At 44.2% G+C, this 19,817-nt stretch overlaps 1 protein-coding gene across 10 annotated transcripts in view; it reads right to left on the minus strand.

Moving 5' to 3' along the window:
• Positions 1–19,086, minus strand: part of ZNF484 (zinc finger protein 484) — a 45,497-nt gene extending 26,411 nt beyond the window's left edge. Inside the window, exons 1-3 of one of the 10 annotated variants that reach the window (XM_057305646.1) lie at positions 18,964–19,086; positions 3,389–3,433; positions 1,003–1,131 (exon numbers count right to left, since the gene is read on the minus strand). In XM_057305646.1, the coding sequence (XP_057161629.1) occupies positions 1,003–1,131; positions 3,389–3,433; positions 18,964–18,990 (201 nt within the window). In that variant the 5' untranslated portion in view covers positions 18,991–19,086. Of the gene's footprint in view, positions 1–795; positions 981–1,002; positions 1,132–3,388; positions 3,434–11,986; positions 12,177–13,695; positions 13,720–18,963 lie in introns of those variants that run through there. The other 9 variants (XM_057305649.1, XM_057305648.1, XM_057305647.1 and 6 more) reach the window with 9 other exon arrangements.
• Positions 19,087–19,817: the final 731 nt, after the last annotated feature.

Below are 19,817 nucleotides of genomic sequence, written 5' to 3' on the forward strand. Positions count from 1 at the left end.
CAGCAGCTGAGTATCAAACAGAGAACACTGTGAGCAGGTCAGGTCAAAGACCACGAGAGAAGTTTCTTTAGAGATGAAATTAAGAGCCTAAAGTCTAAAGCCAAATTACCTGGGCTTACACCTGGCTTCAACACTTACTAGTGGTGCAATCTTGGGCAAGTTACTTACCCTTTCTGTGCATCTGTTTCCTCCTCTGTAAAGTGAGGATGATTATAGATAACCTCATAGGGGTTGTAATTAAATTAGTTAATAGTGCTTACAGTGCCTGGCAAATAGCAACCATTATAGTAAGGCTTGTGATTACCATTACTGTTATTACCTAATATATTTTAACACACTGAAAAGATATTTCTATACCTGGGAAGATTTATGGAATTAATTGCTATATAATCACAATGTACACAAACACACACAGACACACATATACATAAATGAAACAAATGATTAAACCAGTTATTGATTACAGGTAAAACAAAAAGTAGTGCACAAAAGGTAAAGGAAATGGTTCAGCTGTGAACATAATTAAAATAATCCTCACATTAAATACAGCCTATTGATTTACCCAAAACGATAATATTCCTAACATAATTCCTTTCATAAGGAGACATAAGAAATGTGCATGTGAGTGTTGAGGGCCTAAGTGTTTCAAAGAGAGTTAAATCCTTATTTTCCACTGTATTAAGTCAGTGATACTGCCTAAAGCTGAAAGCCGAGAGGTACCAATATAAACATGCTACTTAGACGTATAAGAGTCAGTACTAAAATAAGCAGTTCAATTGAGTTCACAGTGATTACCTTTGGAAGAACTGGAATTTGAGAGCTTAGCAAAGTTCTATGAAGCCTCAAAGACCTATGTGACTGAGTAAATACAAGTATAACTTCCATGATATTCCAAATGAAATATTTACTTTTAAAAGTTAAAATGAAAAGAACAAAGAGGTAAATATAATTGAAAAAAACAGGAGTGCCTGGGTGGCTCAGTCGTTAAGCGTCTGCCTTCACCTCAGGGCGTGATCCCAAGGTCCTGGGATCAAGCCCCGCATCGGGCTCCCTGCTCCGTTGGGAAGCCTGCTTCTTCCTCTCGCACTGCCCCTGCTTGTGTTCCCTCTCTCGCTGGCTCTCTCTCTCTCTCTGTCAAATAAATAAATAAATAAAATCTTTAGGAAAAAAAAGACAGGATTCTTCTTCTAAAAAAAAAAATACATGAGCATGCTTAATATAAAATAAGTCCTCCTTAGGAAAAAAAAAAACAGTGAACTGAGTTCCATTCCTGGAAAGATGCACTTGCCCCTTCTCATCCCACTAAGTACATCTAGAAACCATAGATATCATCCATAAAACAAATATGAGAAGACTTCATAAGGCTAAAGAAAAAAAGTCAAACTGGCTAGGGACCTCAGAAACCAAGGAACTACATAGCATGAGTTCCTGAAGACTGCTTCATAGAGTCCTGACAGGTGCTAAAAAGCCTACAAGACAGTATCACCAACGAGAGCACACAAAGAGAGCTCAAAGAGAGTTCTGTCTAGCTAAAAGACCAGCAAAGGGGCAGAAAGGCAGAAAACTTTTAGGCAAAACATACTCCAGCCAGACAGAACAAATTAAAAAAACAAACAAAACCTTTGGGCCTGACCCCAAACCCATTAACAAAGACCCAATGAGTAGCCTAGACTCCCACTCTTGCCTAGCTAAACAAAGATGCCCCTTTCACACTCCAAAGGTGTGGAGTGAGAAAAACCCAGGTGGGGAGTTGGAACTTTCATCCATACATAGTAGTAATAAAATAAAATAAATAGATAGTATCCCTCATGATATAAAAATCCTTAACAAAGTATTAACAAATACAAATATATAGAAAGAAGTATATGCCATAATCAAATGGGGTGTATTCAAAGGTTGCAAGGCTGGCTCAAGATGTGAAAATCAATCAATTGTAGGTGGGAGGAAGGAGGTGTCTGAGGGCCTAGCAGGGCCTCCTGCTGCATGAGAAGACAATAAATTTTATTCTTTAAAAAAAGATGTGGTCCACATATACAATGGAATATTAGTCAGCCATCAGAAAGGATGATTACCCAACATTTGCATCAATATGGATGGAACTGGAGGAGATTATGCTAAATGAAACAAGTCAAGCAGAAAAAGACAATTATCATATGGTTTCACTTATTTGTGGAACAGAAGGAATAGCAGGGAGATCATTAGGAGAAGGAAGGGAAGAAGGAAGGGGGGCAAACAGAGGGGGAGACGAACCATGAGAGACTATGGAGTCTGGGAAACGAAGTGAGGGTTTTAGAGGGGAGAGGGGTGGGGGGATGGGCTAGCCCGGTGAAGGGTATTAAGGAGGGCACGTATTGCATGGAGCACTGGGTGTTATAGGCAAACAATGAATCATCATGGAACACTACATCAAAAGCTAATGATGGGGGCGCCTGGGTGGCACAGCGGTTGAGCGTCTGCCTTCGGCTCAGGGCGTGATCCCGGCGTTATGGGATCGAGCCCCACATCAGGCTCCTCCGCTATGAGCCTGCTTCTTCCTCTCCCACTCCCCCTGCTTGTGTTCCCTCTCTCGCTGGCTGCCTCTATCTCTGTCAAATAAATAAATAAAATCTTTAAAAAAAATAAAATAAAATAAAATAAACAAAAGCTAATGATGTACTGTATGGTGACTAACATATAATAATAATTTTAAAAAATAATAAAAATAAAAAATAAAAAAAAAGAAAGAAAGAAAAGAAAATCAATCAATTGTAGTCTATCATAGTAATAGCCTAAGGAAGTAAAATCCCATTACCATGTCAACTGATGCAGAAAAACCATCTGACAAAATACCTGTTCATCATAAAACCTCAAAACTTTGCTTCAGAAAGTAGTCCTTGGACAAGCAGCAGTGACACCCTGCGGGAATTCCAACCCTATTAAATCAGAGCCCTAAGTCACGTGCAAGTGTGAGAAGCACTGCTTTGTAACAACAGAAAACCTATCAGTGCCCTTTTATTAACAGTGCTGTTGAAGACACTGTTCTGTCTCCATCCATCTGAAGGGCCATCAAAATTTTTCTCAAGCATCAGGAACCAGGATATCTTTACTACAGGTGAAATAAATTACTTATCAACAATATAAATCAGTATCTCATTTCCATTATTGCTAGGTCTTTCAGGAAGATCAGAGACAATCTCACAGTTCAAAGTTCACAACTATATAAAACCACACAAGTCACACATATCTATATTCCAAGCTTGGCCTGGAGTTAATAGTCACCTTTTTTCCCCCCAATCTTAATTTTTATTTATTTATACTTGCCCATCTTACTATATGGATTATTAAATGCTTCCTAAAATCCACTAGAAAATAAACCAACAAATAAATAAAGCAAAAACAAATAACTCACCAGGGACTTGGTCATTTCTGGCTCTTCTGGGAAAGAGGCTGAGATCTGAGAAATGAGATGGACAGAAGGACAGATGAGAGAGGGAAGTGTGCCAGAGTCCCACACATGGACACATATATCATTTAGCATCCATGCACCTGACCCAAAAACTTATTTCTAGACCGATATCATCAAAAATCATCCTGTATTGCACAAAAATTTAAATGCAGGAATTTTACCACAACATGGCTAATAACAAAATAAAAAGGCTAGAACATCTTGATACCCAGTAATTGTAGACTGCTTAAATAATTTACAGGCCATCCTGAGAACATAAAGTTATATAAAATTAAATTATAGTAGAAAAATATGTTAAACTGACAAGTAAAAATAAAAACATGTACCAAACAGTATGATTCCACTTTCACTGAACAATATGTGTGTACGTACGCATGCACACATACACGCATATACACGTCTATGAGTGCACTCACGCACAAAAAGAAAATTATCTGGAAGGAAATATACTACCACGTTAATAGATATATTATTTGGGTGATGGTAAAATTACAGGTAATTTTTATATTCTTCTTATTTGCTAGTAAAAACCAAAGTAACTGTTTCTAAAGAATATAATGAGTTTGCTCTGAGCTTCTGTGACGAGCCCGTCCCGACCAGTGAGAACATTCACAGGAAAGACCAAAGAGAGAGCCTGAAGCTTTTTCACTTTTCTCCTTTCCTTACAGTTCTTAAAAGGGAAACTTCAATGGAAACTTTGTCTTGGCTACAATGTGGTGAGTGGATTTGGTTCTAGTTAATAATAAGCCTTAAAAGCTGATTTGAGTCACTATTTTCCAATATTTTTATTTTTTTATTTTTAAAATCGATCTTTCTTTCTTTCTTTCTTCCCCCCCCTTTTTTTTAGTAGGCACCACATCCAGTGTGGAGCCCAACGCGGAGCTTGAACTCACAGCCCTGAGATCAAGACCTGAGCTGAGATCAAGAGCTGGATGGTTAACTGAATGAGCCACCTAGGCACCCCTAAAAAAATTTTTTTTAAGTAATCTCTATGCCCAACGTGGGGGTCAAACTCAGGACCCCAAGACCAGAGTCTCCTGTTCTACTGACTGAGCCAGCCAGGCACCCCTTTCCAAAATTTTTAATGACAGTTTTCTAACAGAAAGAAGAATTGAATGATTAGTACAAGAAACACATATATACCCTCCACCCAGTTTCAACAATTAGTATTTTGCCATATTTGCTTAATCTTTCTACACACATAGTCACAGTAGGTTCATATGTGTATGTATACATTTTTTGCTGAATTATTTGAAAGTTGTAGATGTCATGACACTTCATGCCTAAATACTTCACATAAATTTCTTAAAAGATCATTATTATGCCTGAGAAAATTACTAGTAATTCTATATCATTTTAATATTCAGCTCATATTCAGAATACCCCAATTATCTCAGAAACACCTTTTTTTGCTGTTGTGTTTGGAAGCAGATTTTAATCAAGACTCGCACATTAGTCATTGTGTCCCTTTTGCTCTAGACCTCCCCAATATTTTTTCATGACAGACCATGAAGATTTATTTTAGCTTTGAATTTTTATATTAGGGGGATGGGGGACTGGGATAGGCCGGTGATGGGTATTTTTTTTTTTTTTTTTTTATTCGACAGAGATAGAGACAGCCAGCGAGAGAGGGAACACAAGCAGGGGGAGTGGGAGAGGAAGAGGCAGGCTCCCAGCAGAGGAGCCCGATGTGGGACTCGATCCCGGAACGCCAGGATCACGCCCTGAGCCGAAGGCAGACGCTTAACCACTGTGCCACCCAGGCGCCCCTAGGCCGGTGATGGGTATTAAGGAGGGCACGTATTGCATGGTGCACTGGGTGTTAGACGCAAGTAATGAATCATGGAACTTTACATCAAAAACTAGGGTTGTACTGTGTGGTGACTAACAGAACATAATAAAAAATTATTATAAAAAAAGAAGTATTCCTATTAAATACACTTTTCTAACATAAACATTTTAGTTACTTCTTTGTTAATTTTCTTTTTTTTTTTTTTAAGATTTTATTTATTCATTTAACAGAGAGAGAGAGACAGCCAGCAAAAGAGGGAACACAGGCAGGGGGAGTGGGAGAGGAAGAAGCAGGCTCCCAGTGGAGGAGCCTGACGTGGGGCTCCATCCCAGGACTCCAGGATCACGTCCTGAGGTGAAGGCAGACACTTAACGACTGAGCCACCCAGGCGCCCCACTTCTTTGCTAATTTTCAAACTGTGTAAAATGTATATAAAATACATAAATATTAGGTATCTTGCATTTTCCCCTACTTTCCACACCTGTGCATCTGTCATTCAGATCAAGATAGGGAATATTTCCAGGATCTTTGGAAAGTGTTAGAGATTGAAATCCTTGCTTGTGAAACTTGTAAAGAAAGCATTTTTGCTGTCTTTCCTATATAGCTGTACCCTAGGGTAACCAAACACTTCATGAAGGAGTTTCTCTCTCCCTCTTTTTGTAATATTCCAGCTAATAAATGAAAGAATGGTAGAAGTGAAAATGTCCATCTTGTACCCCTAACGAAACAGTGGATCTATGAAACAATCAACAGCCGCTCACATCACAAAAAGAGATAGCCAGATATTGTGTGTCTCCTGATGGAAGTACACACCACCACTCAGGAAGTAGTCTTGCCCCAAAATAACAAAAAAGGAACCTGAATCTGACCAAGCCTCTAAATCCACCTACCAATCCAATCTACATGAAATGGTATTTTTAAATATATTACAATTTTTTAAGGTATGTTAATAGCACTAAGGCTATTTTTATTTAAGATACTTATTTTTAGGTTTATATATTGAAATATTTATGGGCGAAACGATACAATGTATGAGATTAACTTCAAAATAATCCAGCAGAAGAGAAAAAAATATGGGGAAAGGAAGGTATAGATGACAAATGATTGGGCGTGACTTGGTGACAGTAGAATAATCACATTGACACCCACTGACCAATGGGCATATGGAGCGGTTCATTATATTACTTGCTCAGCTTTCCTACTTTTGACATTTTTATAGTAAAAAGTTAACAAAGTCATGTTTTAGATAATCAGAGAAACCTGACTACAGATTATCAGATGAGGGAACTACTTACTATTGGGGAGCTTCTGTTATATTGGTAATGGCTAGGTGGGTGTGAGAAAAAAGTCCACATCAGGACCTACATGCTGAAGTATTTGTGGGTGAAATGACATGGTATCTGAGATTTATCTTAAAATATTATGGTCAAGGGGGTCCTGGGTGGCTCAGTTGGTTAAGTGTCTGCCTTCAGCTCAGGTCATGATCTCAAGGTCCTGGGATTGAGCCCTATGTAGGGAATTCCTGCTCAGCAGGGAGTCTGATTCTCTCCCTCCGCGCCCCCCCCCGCCCCTCCCCACTGCTCATTCTCTCCCTCTCTCTCTCTCAAATACATAAATAAAATTTAAAAAAATATATTCTGGTCAAAACAAAGTAAGTGGGAAGAAATAGGTGAAACAACACTGGCAAATAGTTGATAATTACTGAGACTGGGTGATAATGGGCATTTGGGGTTCATTATATTATTTTCTCTACTATACATTTAAAATTGTGTCATTTAAAATTTTCTATAATAAAACTTAAAAAAAAATCTCAGCAAGCCTCGGTGGCTCAGTTGGTTAAGCATCCCACTCTTCATTTTGGCTGAGGTCACGATCTCAGGGTCGTGAGACCAAGCCCAGCCACCCACGTGTGCATGCTCTCTCTCAAAAAATAAACAAACAGGGGCACCTGGGTGGTACAGCGGTTAAGCGTCTGCCTTTGGCTCAGGGCATGATCCCGGGCGTTATGGGATCGAGCCCCACATCAGGCTCCTCCGCTATGAGCCTGCTTCTTCCTCTCCCACTCCCCCTGCTTGTGTTCCCTCTCTTGCTGGCTGTCTCTATCTCTGTTGAATAAATAAATAAAACCTTTAAAAACAAACAAACAAACAAACAAAGACTTCTAAAAAAAAATCTCTCCCACTACAACAAACAGATTTGGAGTATATGGCATCAGCCATAAACTGTTCACATTGCAAAAGGATCATGTTTTGTTTTAGCAAGCCCAGTTCTAAAAACAGTCCGGCTTCTGAGGCTCCCCTCCCCCTTCACAGGAGCTGTCACATTCCCGAAGAGGCAGGATGTGAGCTGGATCCTGTGGGCAAGTTCTCCTTGGCTGTCATGTTCACACTGGGCCTCACCTCTGTGTATCTTAGAACTCAAATCTTCCTAGGAGCCCAAGGATGGGTGAACGGCTGAAGACTACCAGCAATATTGGGCCAAGGTGGGCTGGACTCTGAAAAAGAGATTCTGAAGGCTCACTGAGTGCTCTGACATCAAGGCTCTGTGGAAACACAGAGGGATCCTGCAGAGAGAGTGCCACATGGTGACAGCCACTCAGCTGTCCTCCCAAGAGCTTCCTACAGTGTGGAACAGGTGGCACAGGGCAACAATAAGAAGTACAGAGCCAAATAAGAAGTGACAATCTGGAGAACTCACTTCAGTCTCAGTTTCCCCATCTTCATACTTTTTAGATAAACAAACTTATAATACTTGAAAAGCACCCAGACCATGTGTGGCATATAAACACTCATTAAATATTAGCTATTGCTATTATTGCAATATCAATAATCCATGTAGAATGCAATTACTGTACCAGAGGTCATCTGACATTACAGCCCACTCAAGTCATCACCTAGTTCCTCACTCCCACTCCTCAATCTGCTCCACTGTCAGCTGCTGCACACTGACCTCCCCCTGGAGAATTATTCACACCTCAGAATCACTGGTTCCCATATCCTGCTGCCCACAGACCCCAAATCACTCATTCTGCAGTCCCTGATCATAGAGCCTCCAACAACTCTACCGCAGTGGTCCTGGCTCTCCAGCAATCAGTCCCATGCCCTGTAAAAGAAAAATTCCTTCCATGTGTTTTTCCTCTATTCTCAATACCTCTGATCACCAAATGTGTGTATATGTGTTGGAAGCAGGGAGGGAAAAGGATCCCTACATTAAGCAATTCCGCAACACCAGCTGAGTGTCCTACAATGTAACTCAATTCTGACATCATCAACTCGGAGTTAGCATCAGATCACACAGGTTGAGGGCTCAGTCCCACAAAGTGCCCCCACTCCAGCTTCAGATGCCAATCATAAGTCCAGAGTGTTACTTGTTCCTTATCAATTGGCTGTAAATCAGAGATTCCCAGGAACCCCAGCTTGGATTCCATTAATTTGCTAGAGCAGCTCACAGAATTCAGGATAACATTTGACTTACTGGATTAACAATTTATTATAAAAGAATAAACCTCAGGAACAACCAGATGGAAGAGACGCATAGGGCAAGGTACATGGGAAGGGGTACTCCACTCTCCCAGAATCTTTATGTGTTCAATCCAGAAGCTCTCCAAACTCCATCCTTTTGGAGTTTTATGGAGGCTTCATTACATACAGATGATTAATTAAATAATTGGCCATCGGTAATTGACTCAACCTCCAATCAGGAGGAGGGTTTCAAGTTCTAATCCTCTGGGTGACTCAGTTAGTTAAGCCTCTGACTCTTGATTTTGGTTCTGCTCATGATCTCAGGGTTGTGGGATGGAGCCCCATGCTCAGCAGAAAATCTGCTTCTTTCTCTCTCCCTCTTCTTCTGCCCCTCTCCCTGCTGATGCTTTCTCTCTCTAAAACAAATAAATCTTTAAAACAGAATATAAAAATATACATTTCATAAATAAAGATGTATTTAAAGGAAATTTTATACCCTTATAGGTATCCAGTATAAAACTGAGAAAATAAGAATGACAATTTACATCAAAAAGAGAAAAAAAAAGAAGTATCTTTTAAAAAAAGGATATAAAATTAATATAAAAAGAGCAGAGATGGGGTGCCTTGGGGGCTCAGTCAGTTGAATGTGGAACTCATTTCTGCCAGGGTCATGATCTCAGGTCCTGGGACTAAGCCTTTCTATGAGGAGTCCAGCTTGAGATTCTTTCCCTTTCCCTGTGCCCCTCCCACCACTCACGTGGGCAAGTTCTCTCTTTCAAAAACAAACAAATAAATCGTTAAAAAGAAAAAAAAAAGAGTAGAGATTATAAACACAACTAGTACTTTAAATTGGTCCATAAAATAAAATTTGAGATACCTGAAAATAAAAAAGAGAAAGAAAATATAGATTACGAATAGCAACCTAGCTACTAATCTGGATAAGTAAAAAATCAAAATAAGGTAAATGAAGACTTATATGCAACCTGATGGCATATTTTTTTAAATCTCAAGCAAAATATAGCATGAATAAATCATAAATAGGAACAAGCCAAAAAGCCTAAGAGAGAGAGGATATCAATTAATTTCTAACATCGCTCACCCCTCAGATCCCTCATTATTCAGGCTCCACAGTTATCCACCATACTGACTCCACAGACCCCGTCCCTCCCCCGACCATCCACCGTCAGAGACCCCACAGACCCCGCCCCTCCCCCGCGCATCCACCGTCAGAGACCCCACAGACCCCGTCCCTCCCCCGCGCATCCACCGTCAGAGACCCCACAGACCCCGTCCCTCCACCAGGGATCCACCGTCAGAGACCCCACAGACCCCGTCCCTCCACCAGGGATCCACCGTCAGAGACCCCACAGACCCCGTCCCTCCCCCGCGCATCCACCGTCAGAGACCCCACAGACCCCGTCCCTCCACCAGGGATCCACCGTCAGAGACCCCACAGACCCCGTCCCTCCGCCACGCATCCACCTTCAGAGACCCCACAGACCCCGTCCCTCCCCCGCGCATCCACCGTCAAAGACCCCACAGACCCCGTCCCTCCACCAGGGATCCACCGTCAGAGACCCCACAGACCCCGCCCCTCCCCCGCGCACCCACCGTCAGAGACCCCACAGACCTCGTCCCTCCACCAGGGATCCACCGTCAGAGACCCCACAGATCCCGTCCCTCCCCCGACCATACACGGTCAGAGACCCCACAGACCCCGTCCCTCCACCAGGGATCCACCGTCAGAGACCCCACAGACCCCGTCCCTCCCCCGCGCATCCACCGTCAGAGACCCCACAGACCCCGTCCTTCCACCAGGGATCCACCGTCAGAGACCCCACAGACCCCGTCCTTCCACCAGGGATCCACCGTCAGAGACCCCACAGACCCCGCCCCTCCCCCGCGCATCCACCGTCAGAGACCCCACAGACCCCGTCCCTCCCCCGCGCATCCACCGTCAGAGACTCCCACAGACCCCGCCCCTCCCCCGCGCACCCACCGTCAGAGACCCCACAGACCCCGTCCCTCCCCCGCGCATCCACCGTCAGAGACCCCCACAGACCCTGTCCCTCCCCCGCGCACCCACCGTCAGAGACCCCACAGACCTCGTCCCTCCACCAGGGATCCACCGTCAGAGACCCCACAGACCCCGCCCCTCCCCCGCGCATCCACCGTCAGAGACCCCACAGACCCCGTCCCTCCCCCGCGCATCCACCGTCAGAGACCCCCACAGACCCTGTCCCTCCCCCGCGCACCCACCGTCAGAGACCCCACAGACCTCGTCCCTCCACCAGGGATCCACCGTCAGAGACCCCACAGATCCCGTCCCTCCCCCGCGCATCCACCGTCAGAGACCCCACAGACCCCGTCCCTCCACCAGGGATCCACCGTCAGAGACCCCACAGACCCCGCCCCTCCCCCGCGCATCCACCGTCAGAGACCCCACAGACCCCGTCCCTCCCCCGCGCATCCACCGTCAGAGACCCCCACAGACCCTGTCCCTCCCCCGCGCACCCACCGTCAGAGACCCCACAGACCTCGTCCCTCCACCAGGGATCCACCGTCAGAGACCCCACAGATCCCGTCCCTCCCCCGACCATACACCGTCAGAGACCCCACAGACCCCGTCCCTCCACCAGGGATCCACCGTCAGAGACCCCACAGACCCCGTCCCTCCACCAGGGATCCACCGTCAGAGACCCCACAGACCCCGTCCCTCCCCCGCGCATCCACCGTCAGAGACCCCCACAGACCCTGTCCCTCCCCCGCGCACCCACCGTCAGAGACCCCACAGACCTCGTCCCTCCACCAGGGATCCACCGTCAGAGACCCCACAGATCCCGTCCCTCCCCCGACCATACACCGTCAGAGACCCCACAGACCCCGTCCCTCCACCAGGGATCCACCGTCAAAGACCCCACAGACCCCGTCCCTCCACCAGGGATCCACCGTCAGAGACCCCACAGACCCCGTCCCTCCCCCGCGCATCCACCGTCAGAGACCCCACAGACCCGTCCTTCCACCAGGGATCCACCGTCAGAGACCCCACAGACCCCATCCCTCCCCCGACCATCCACCGTCAGAGACCCCACAGACCCCGTCCCTCCCCCGACCATACACCATCAGAGACCCCACAGACCCCGTCCCTCCCCCGCGCATCCACCGTCAGAGACCCCACAGACTCCCATTATTCCATTCACTGCCCGCCCCCTCACTGACCCGACGCTAATCATAGACATCAGAGACTTTTCACAGCTCGGCTACGGATGCTCCCATCGCCGCACTCACCTGCCCCTCACCCACGCTCTCTCAAGACAGTGGCCATTTACCTCCGGCGGTCATTAAATCCGGCCGACCTCTCTCACTGGCTCTTGGTCCCTGCGGGATTCCTTACGCCGCCGCCTGCATGTGCACATGCTCAGTAGAGGCTGCTCGGCGGTAGATCTCCCGGACTCCACAGGGCTCTCTGCTAAAATCGGCCCTCCCTCCAATGGCTGACTCGGCGCCAACATGGCGGCGCCCATTAGCCACACAGGCCTGCGGGCGGCCATGTTGAAGTGACGCAGACTGCAGCTCAGAGTTGTCCCGGGGAGAGGGGGCAAGCGGAGGTACTACTCCCGGAGTAAGCCAGGGAACAACCAGAGTCCTTCACCGCAAGGCCCCCAGGGCCTGTCTGCGTGCCCCTGTGTACTCAGCACCACCACTGAGCCGATCAGCAACTACAGAACACTTCGCCCCGAGACAGCGAGGTACACATTCTATTCAAACACCCACGGAGCACGTACCGAGATATAGCATAACCTGGGTCGTAAAACTTATCTTATCAAATGTAAGGACTGAAATCACACAGGCTATGTTCTCTGGACCCAGTAGAATCAAAGTAGAAATCAGGAACAGAAAGACGACAGGAAGTTAACACTTAAAAATTAAACAGCACAGTTCTAAGTAATCCATGACCCAAAGGGGGGAGTCTCAAGATTTTTAAAATACGTTGAAAGCAATGAAAATGAAAACGTATCAAAATTTGTAGGCTGTAGCTAAGGCAGCGGTGAGAGGAAATTCTGTACCAGAGAAAATTGTAAAGGTTTACGTTACAAAAGAAGAAAATTCTCAAATCAATTACCTACACTCCCGCCTCAATAAACTAAAAAAGGAAGAGCAATAAATCTATAGTAAGAAGGAAGGAAATAATAAAGAGCAGAAACAATGAAATTGAAAAACAATAGAGAAAACAAAACAATACGCTGAAATGCGTAGCTGGAAGAGGTATCTGGCGCCCTGTGTTCATTGCAGCATTATTCAAAGAGCCGAATCGTACACAACCTAAGCGTTCATCAGTGCATGAATGGATAGAGAAATGAAGTACGTACATACAGTGGCATGTTTTGCCACAAAAAAGAAGGAAATTCTGCCATTTGCAACAACATGGATGGACCTTGATGGTATTATGCTAAGTCAAAAAGTCAGAAAAAGACAAATATTGTATGTTCTCCCATACATTTGGAATCTAAAAAAATGAAAAAAAAATTACTGAATTCATAGATGCAGAGAATACAGATCGGTTGTTGCCAAAGGTGGGGGATAAGGGGAGTGCTGAGTGAGGGTCTTCAAAAGGTGCAAACTTCCACTTATGAAAGAAATAAGTCTTGGGGATGTAATGCATAGCATGGTGACTATAATTAATAATACAGTATTGCATATTTGAAAGTTGCTAAGAGAGTAGAACTTAAAAATCCTCACTGTAAAAAAAAAAAAAAATATATATATATATATATAACTGTGTGGTGATAGATGTTAACCAGACTTATAATGGTGATCACTTTGCAATATATACATATAGCAAATAATGTACACCTGAAACTAATGTAATATGTCCATTATATCTCAATAAAAATTGTAATTAGTGAGATAATTGATGTGTTAACTAATCTTATTTTTGTAATAGTTTTATAATATATATGTGCACCAAATCATCACGTTGTGTCTTTTAAACTTACACAATGTTATATGTCAATTAGATCTTCGTAAAGCTGGGGGACGGATTCAAACTCAAGCAGTTACTAAAAAAAGACACAAATAGATTAAAATTAATGGAGAACGCTATAGCATGCTAAGTAACACTAACCAAAAGAAAGTTACGCTGCTATATTTGAGGGGCGCCTGGGTGGGTCCGTCAGTTAAGTATCTGTCTTCGGCTCAGGTTATGATCCCAGCGTTCTGGGATCCAGCCCCTGTCCGGGTCCCCGCTCAGTAGGGAGTGGGCTTCTACCTTTCCCTCCACCACGCCCTCTGCCACTCCCCCTGCTTGCGCTCTCTTGCTCATGCTCTCTCTCTCTCTCTCTCTCATAAATAAAATGTTTTAAAGTGTTATATTTGAGACAAGTCTGACGTCAAAAGAAGGAAAAGTATCAGTGACAAAAAGGGCATTACATAATGATATAAAATACATAATAATAAAAGGGTCAATTATTCAAGATGACATAATCTTTAATGTGTATGAGGCTAAGAACAAAGAGCTAAAATATGTCAGTCAAAAACAGCAAGGAGACTTAGTCAAATCCACTATTATAATTGGAGACTTCAATACTCCTCTATCAGCAGTTGACAAATCCGGCAGGCAGAAAATCCATAGTGATATATTTGAATGGAACAGCACCATCAATCCACTGGATCTAGTTGACATTTATAAAAATTATTCATCCAACAACATGATACACATTACTCTCAAGCTCACATGAAACACTCACCAAGATAGACCACATTATGGGTCATTAAACACATCCTAAGTTCCAGGGAGTACAAACTATACAAAGCATGTTCTCAGACAATAATGAAATTAAACTAAAAATCAGTAACAAAAGGAGTTGGAAAATCCCAAAATATCTGAAGACTGAGAACACAGCTCTAAATAACACATGCATCAAAAAATAAGTCTGAAGAGAATTTTTAAAAATATTTTAAATTAAATGATGAAAATATCATTTATAAGAATTGTTGAGATTCAGCAAAAGTATTACTTAAAGGGGATATACGGTATTGAAGGTGTTAATTAGAAGGGGGAAAAAAGTAAAATCAATAATCTAAACTTCCACCTTAGGAAATTAGAGAAAGAAGAACAAGATAAAACTAATGCAAGGAGAAAAGAAATAACGTTAAAGCATAAATCAATGAAACTAAAAACAGGATATTAATAATCAATAAAACCAAAAGCTATTTCTTTGAAAATATCAATAGAATTGATAAGCTCCTTGCCAGGGTAACTAAGAAAAAAAGAGGACAAAATTATTAATATCAGAAATGAGAGAACATCACTACTGAGCCTATGGATATTAAAAGGACAAGAAAGGAATTTTTTTGAAGAATATAATATTTTTAGGGGCACCTGTGTGGCTCAGTTGGTTGAGCAACTGCCTTCAGCTCAGGGCACGATCTCAGGGTCCTGGGATCGAGTCCCACGTTTACTCTCTGCTCAGCGGGGAGCGTGCCCCTCCCCCTGCTGTGTGCGCACTCCTACTCGAGAGAGAGCGCGCGCGTGCTCTCTCTCTCTCTGTCAAATAATGAATACAATCTTTAAAAAAAAAGAATTTATTTTTTTTAAGAAAAGTTTAAACTTCACAGCAAAATTGAGAAGGTACAGAGATTGCCTGTATACTCTGAGCTTCCTTCCATGCGTAACCTCTCCCTACTATTAATATCCTCTGCTAGAGTCGTACATTTGCCACAACTGATAACCCTACATTGACATATCACACTCCCCCAAAGTCCACAGTTTACATTATGGTTCACTCTTTGTTATACAGTCTAGAGTCTGGACAAATATATAATGACAAGGATCCATCATTACGGTACCCTCTGTTCTCTGACCATTCATCCCTTCCTCCACCTCAACCCCTAGAAACCATTTATCTTTTTCCTGCCTTCATAGTTTTGCCTTTTCCAGAATGTCATATAGTTGGAATCCTATAGTATGTAGACTTTGGCTTCTTTCACTTAGTAATATGCACTTAAGTTTCCTCCAAATTTTTCATGACTTGAAAGCTCGTTTCTTTTTAGCATTAAATAAATACTCCATTGCCAAGATGTATCACGGTTTACTTATCCATTCATCTACCAAAGGACATGTTGATTGCTAACAAGTTTTGACAATTACAAATGAAGCTCCCATAAATATCCATGTGCAGGTTTTTGTGTGGGCCTAAGTTTTCACCTCCTTTAGGTAAATACTAACAAGTGCAAATGCTGAGTCATATATTGAGTATATTTAGTTTTGTGAGAAAGTATCAAACTGTATTCCAAAGCGGTTACACCATCTTGCATTCCTATCAGCAATAAATGAGAGTTCCTTTGCTCCACATTGTTGTCAGCATTTGGTCTTTGTCAGCGTTCTGGATTTTAGTCATTCTAATACCTGTGTAGTAGTATCTCATTGTGGTTTTAATTCGCACTTCCCTGCTGACGTATGATGTGAAGCATCTTGTCATGTGTGTATTTGCCATCTGTATATTTTCTTTGGTGAGGTGTCCGTTAAGGTCTTTAGCCCATTTTTAAAAATCAAGTTCTCTTATTGTTGAGTTTCCAAAGTTGTCTTTTGTATAACAATCCTTGAACAGAAGTGTCTTGCATATATTTTCTCCCAGTGTGTGGCTTGTTTTTTCGTTCTCTTAACATTGTCTTTTGCAAAAGCATAAGTTTTAATTTTAATGAAATCCATCTTACCGATTATTTCTTTAATAAGAGTTCTTTGGTATCATAAAAAGTCATTGTCATACCCAAGATGATCTAGGTTTTATCGTATGTTATCTTTTGAGAGTTTTATGGTTTTGCATTACATTTAGTTCTTTGATTTACTTTTGTGAAAGCAGTAAGGTCTTTGTCTAGGTTCTTTTTTAGTGTGTGGATGTCTACTTGTTCTAGTACCATTTGTTGAAAAGACTACCTTTGCTCCATTGCTCCTTTGTGAAAGACTACACTGATGTGGATTTGTGGGGTTGCAGAGATATACTCATCTTGCAGCTGCCCAAGATACGCTTTTGTCCATAGTCCCCTTAATAAACCATTTCTTTGTCAAGGGGGACTTGTCAGCATTTTTTTTTTTTTTTTTTTTAGTCTTAAGGCTTATTGTAAGTGGAGCGTTGAAGTCCTCAACTCTTATTGTAGGACTGTGTTTCTCCCTTCAATTCTGCCACCATTTGCTTCATAGTTAGGCTTCAATGTTATTACAAATTGGTCTGACACTCACAGCCAGGCCATTTTTTCTTCTATAAGACATAACAATCTCACAAAATACTAACCTCAGGCAAGATTATTCTGAGACCTAATCTTAAAAAAAAAAAAAAAAATAGGGGTGCCTGGGTGGCTTAGTCAGTTAAAGTATCTGCCTTCAGCTCAGGTCATGATCCCCAGGTCCTGGGATTGAGCCCTGCATCGGGCTCTCTGCTCAGCGGGGAGCCTGCTTCTCCCTCTCCTCCCCACTCCTGCTCTCTCTTGCTCTCTCTGTCCTATTTCTGTCTCTTTCTCTCTCTAATAGGTAAATAATCTTTTAAAAAAATTTTAAAAATGGGGTGCCTGGGTGGCTCAGTCCGTTGAGCATCAGACTCATGGCTCAGGTCATGATCTCAGGGTTGTGAGACTGAGACACATGTTGGGCTCAGTGCTCACTGGGGAGTCTGCTTGAGATTCTCTCTCTCCCTCTCCCCCCGCCCCTCCCTCCACTTGCACTCTCTAGTAAGTAAATCTTTAAAAAAGAGAGATTACTCTGAGACCATGACCGTTCCAACAAAAACAAGGACACTTCATAATGCTAAGCACAGACAAAACCAGAAGGCAGTGCCATCCACAAAATAACCCTCACAGTGCCTTACTTTCTGACAGCATCTAACCTAGAGCAAACTGTCCATAACTTGAGATTTTACCCCAAATCATTCAATGCTCAAATCCTATAATAGCTTCTTTCTAACCCCTCTTTAGACATCTCATGGTTTCCCATGATGTTGTTCTTCCTCACTGCGACATAATTGTCTAACCACAGGTGTGCTCCTGGTGGTCTTTAACTGAAGTTTTGAAAGAGACCCTGGTGAGGAGGTCCCTGGGCACTGGATCAAGCCCCACCTCAGGGTCTTGTATATGATAGGGAAGTCATACCATTGTATGCATGAACCTGAGAGGAAATACAGATCAAATATAATATGATCAAGAGAACAAAGCCTATGGATTTTATACTTAGTGACCTCAGACTGAATATACACCTGCCATTTGCAAAGGCTCAGTGTCCATCAAAAGAGCGGCTGACCTAAGATTTGGGGGCGTTAAGGAGAGGGACTTGGGACAAAAGGGGCCACACAGTGGAGCTCCTAGGAAGTCAGAAGCCATCACCTGCCTCTTGGAAGTTCAGAGGTCAGACAAAGCCTGACTTCTCACCAGTGGCCAAGCTCTTTCTTTGCCTTTACACCCTACTTATCCAGTTTTCCTTTTTGCCTCAATTTCCTGGAAGCTGTATTTTCCATATAAAGCTATATTCTTGGTATACACATCTCAGCTATTGTTTTTATTTCCTTGTTAAAGAAAGAAATTAAAAAAAATCATTTTGACACTAGTTAAAACAGTAAGGCATACTTTATTCAGGACTAGTGCAAGGAGGTTCTGCAGGAGGGGAGAGATACTGGGGTCAACTCTGAATACGAGGGTAAGGGGGGTGGCTGATTGACAAGGAGCAGAGTGAGGGCCAGTGGATGAAAAATTCCTGAGTCGTCAAGGCGAGGGGCAATTCTCCCTAGAGGCTCACCAGGACTCTTGCTGAAAGCAGAGAGACGGAGGGTGAGATGAGTGACCTGATCGGACAGTAAAGGTGATCAGATAGCAAAGCTAGTTCCTAAACGGACTCGGCAGGATTCTCGCTAACACTGGACGGAGCAGCCCGAGACGGAGCCCAACGTCGGGGCCTGCTGGAGACGAAGGCTCAGAGGAGCCTGACTCCGGTTCGGGCGGGGAGCCCTTGGGACCATCCTGACGGCCCCGGAAATCCACGGAGATAAACGCAGCACAGGGGACCTTACCAGGCGCGGTAAACGCGGGACTTGCGAGCCGCTCTCAGGACCTGCTGACCTCACGTGGGAAAGACTCACGCGCAGAAGGCGCTGAACTCGAGCCCTGTGACCGGGGCTTCCACTGGACTGGCCACGAGCCCCTGCCCCGCAGCGCCCCGACCCTTCCAGGCCAGGGTTTCCCCCTCTCTCCACAATCTCCACACCGAACTCCCACCTGCCCACCTGCGGACCGAATCTGCCCGCGAGCATCCCGGGTCCCCGCGAAGCGCGCGGCAGCCGGCGACAGTGGGCCCAGGTTCGCGGATGGCGGGCGCCGGTCGCGGTCCAGCCAGGAGTGCGCAGCCCCCCCCCCCCCTCGCGGCCACCGTAGTTCCGGGGTCGGAGCCGGTTCCACGGGCGGAAGTTGCTCTAGACCGGCGTGTGTGCGGTCGCCGGTGTCTCCGCGAGCCCAGAAACCTGCAGCCGGAGCGTTTGACTGGTCTGTCAGTGATGGCTGGGTTCGTGGCGCGGTGCCCCGGCTCGTGATGCGACACCTGCGAGGTCAGCGTTCGCGCGCGTGGGCTCAGTGAGGATGGTTGTGACCCTGAGGTTCAGGGGTCCGGCGTGGGACCGGCACGCGGGGCTGTGTGCTCGCTGGCGGCGTGACCGTCGGGCCAGGGACGCGGACTCTGTGGGCTAGTAACGTTGGTCCGTGGCTGCGCATTTGGGTCCTGAAGTTTAGAGATGAGGATCTGGTGAGGTCAGTGGCGAACTGATGGGGGGTGGTCACTCTCGGGGCTCAGGTGGTAGAGACCTCGTGGTACCCTGATCACAGGTGGAAATTTTAATAGTTGATAGTATAGTACATTCATGTGCTTGGTGCTAAGTCATGTCTCCCTTTAAATAGTCTGCAGTCTCATAATCATTGCCCTGTGAATTTTTAGAAAGTTACTTTTAATTGACACTCAATAAAATAATCTCTTTTTGGTGTAGAATTTAAGCATTTTGTGTAACCATCACCACATTCAAGATGCCTCCTGAATTTTTAGCTCTTGCGCCACCATTTAGTACCCTGGTGACCCTGCGCAACTTTCTTC

The sequence above is a fragment of the Ursus arctos genome, unplaced genomic scaffold (assembly GCF_023065955.2).
Source record: "Ursus arctos isolate Adak ecotype North America unplaced genomic scaffold, UrsArc2.0 scaffold_33, whole genome shotgun sequence".
In the NCBI taxonomy this organism is placed as follows: domain Eukaryota; kingdom Metazoa; phylum Chordata; class Mammalia; order Carnivora; family Ursidae; genus Ursus; species Ursus arctos.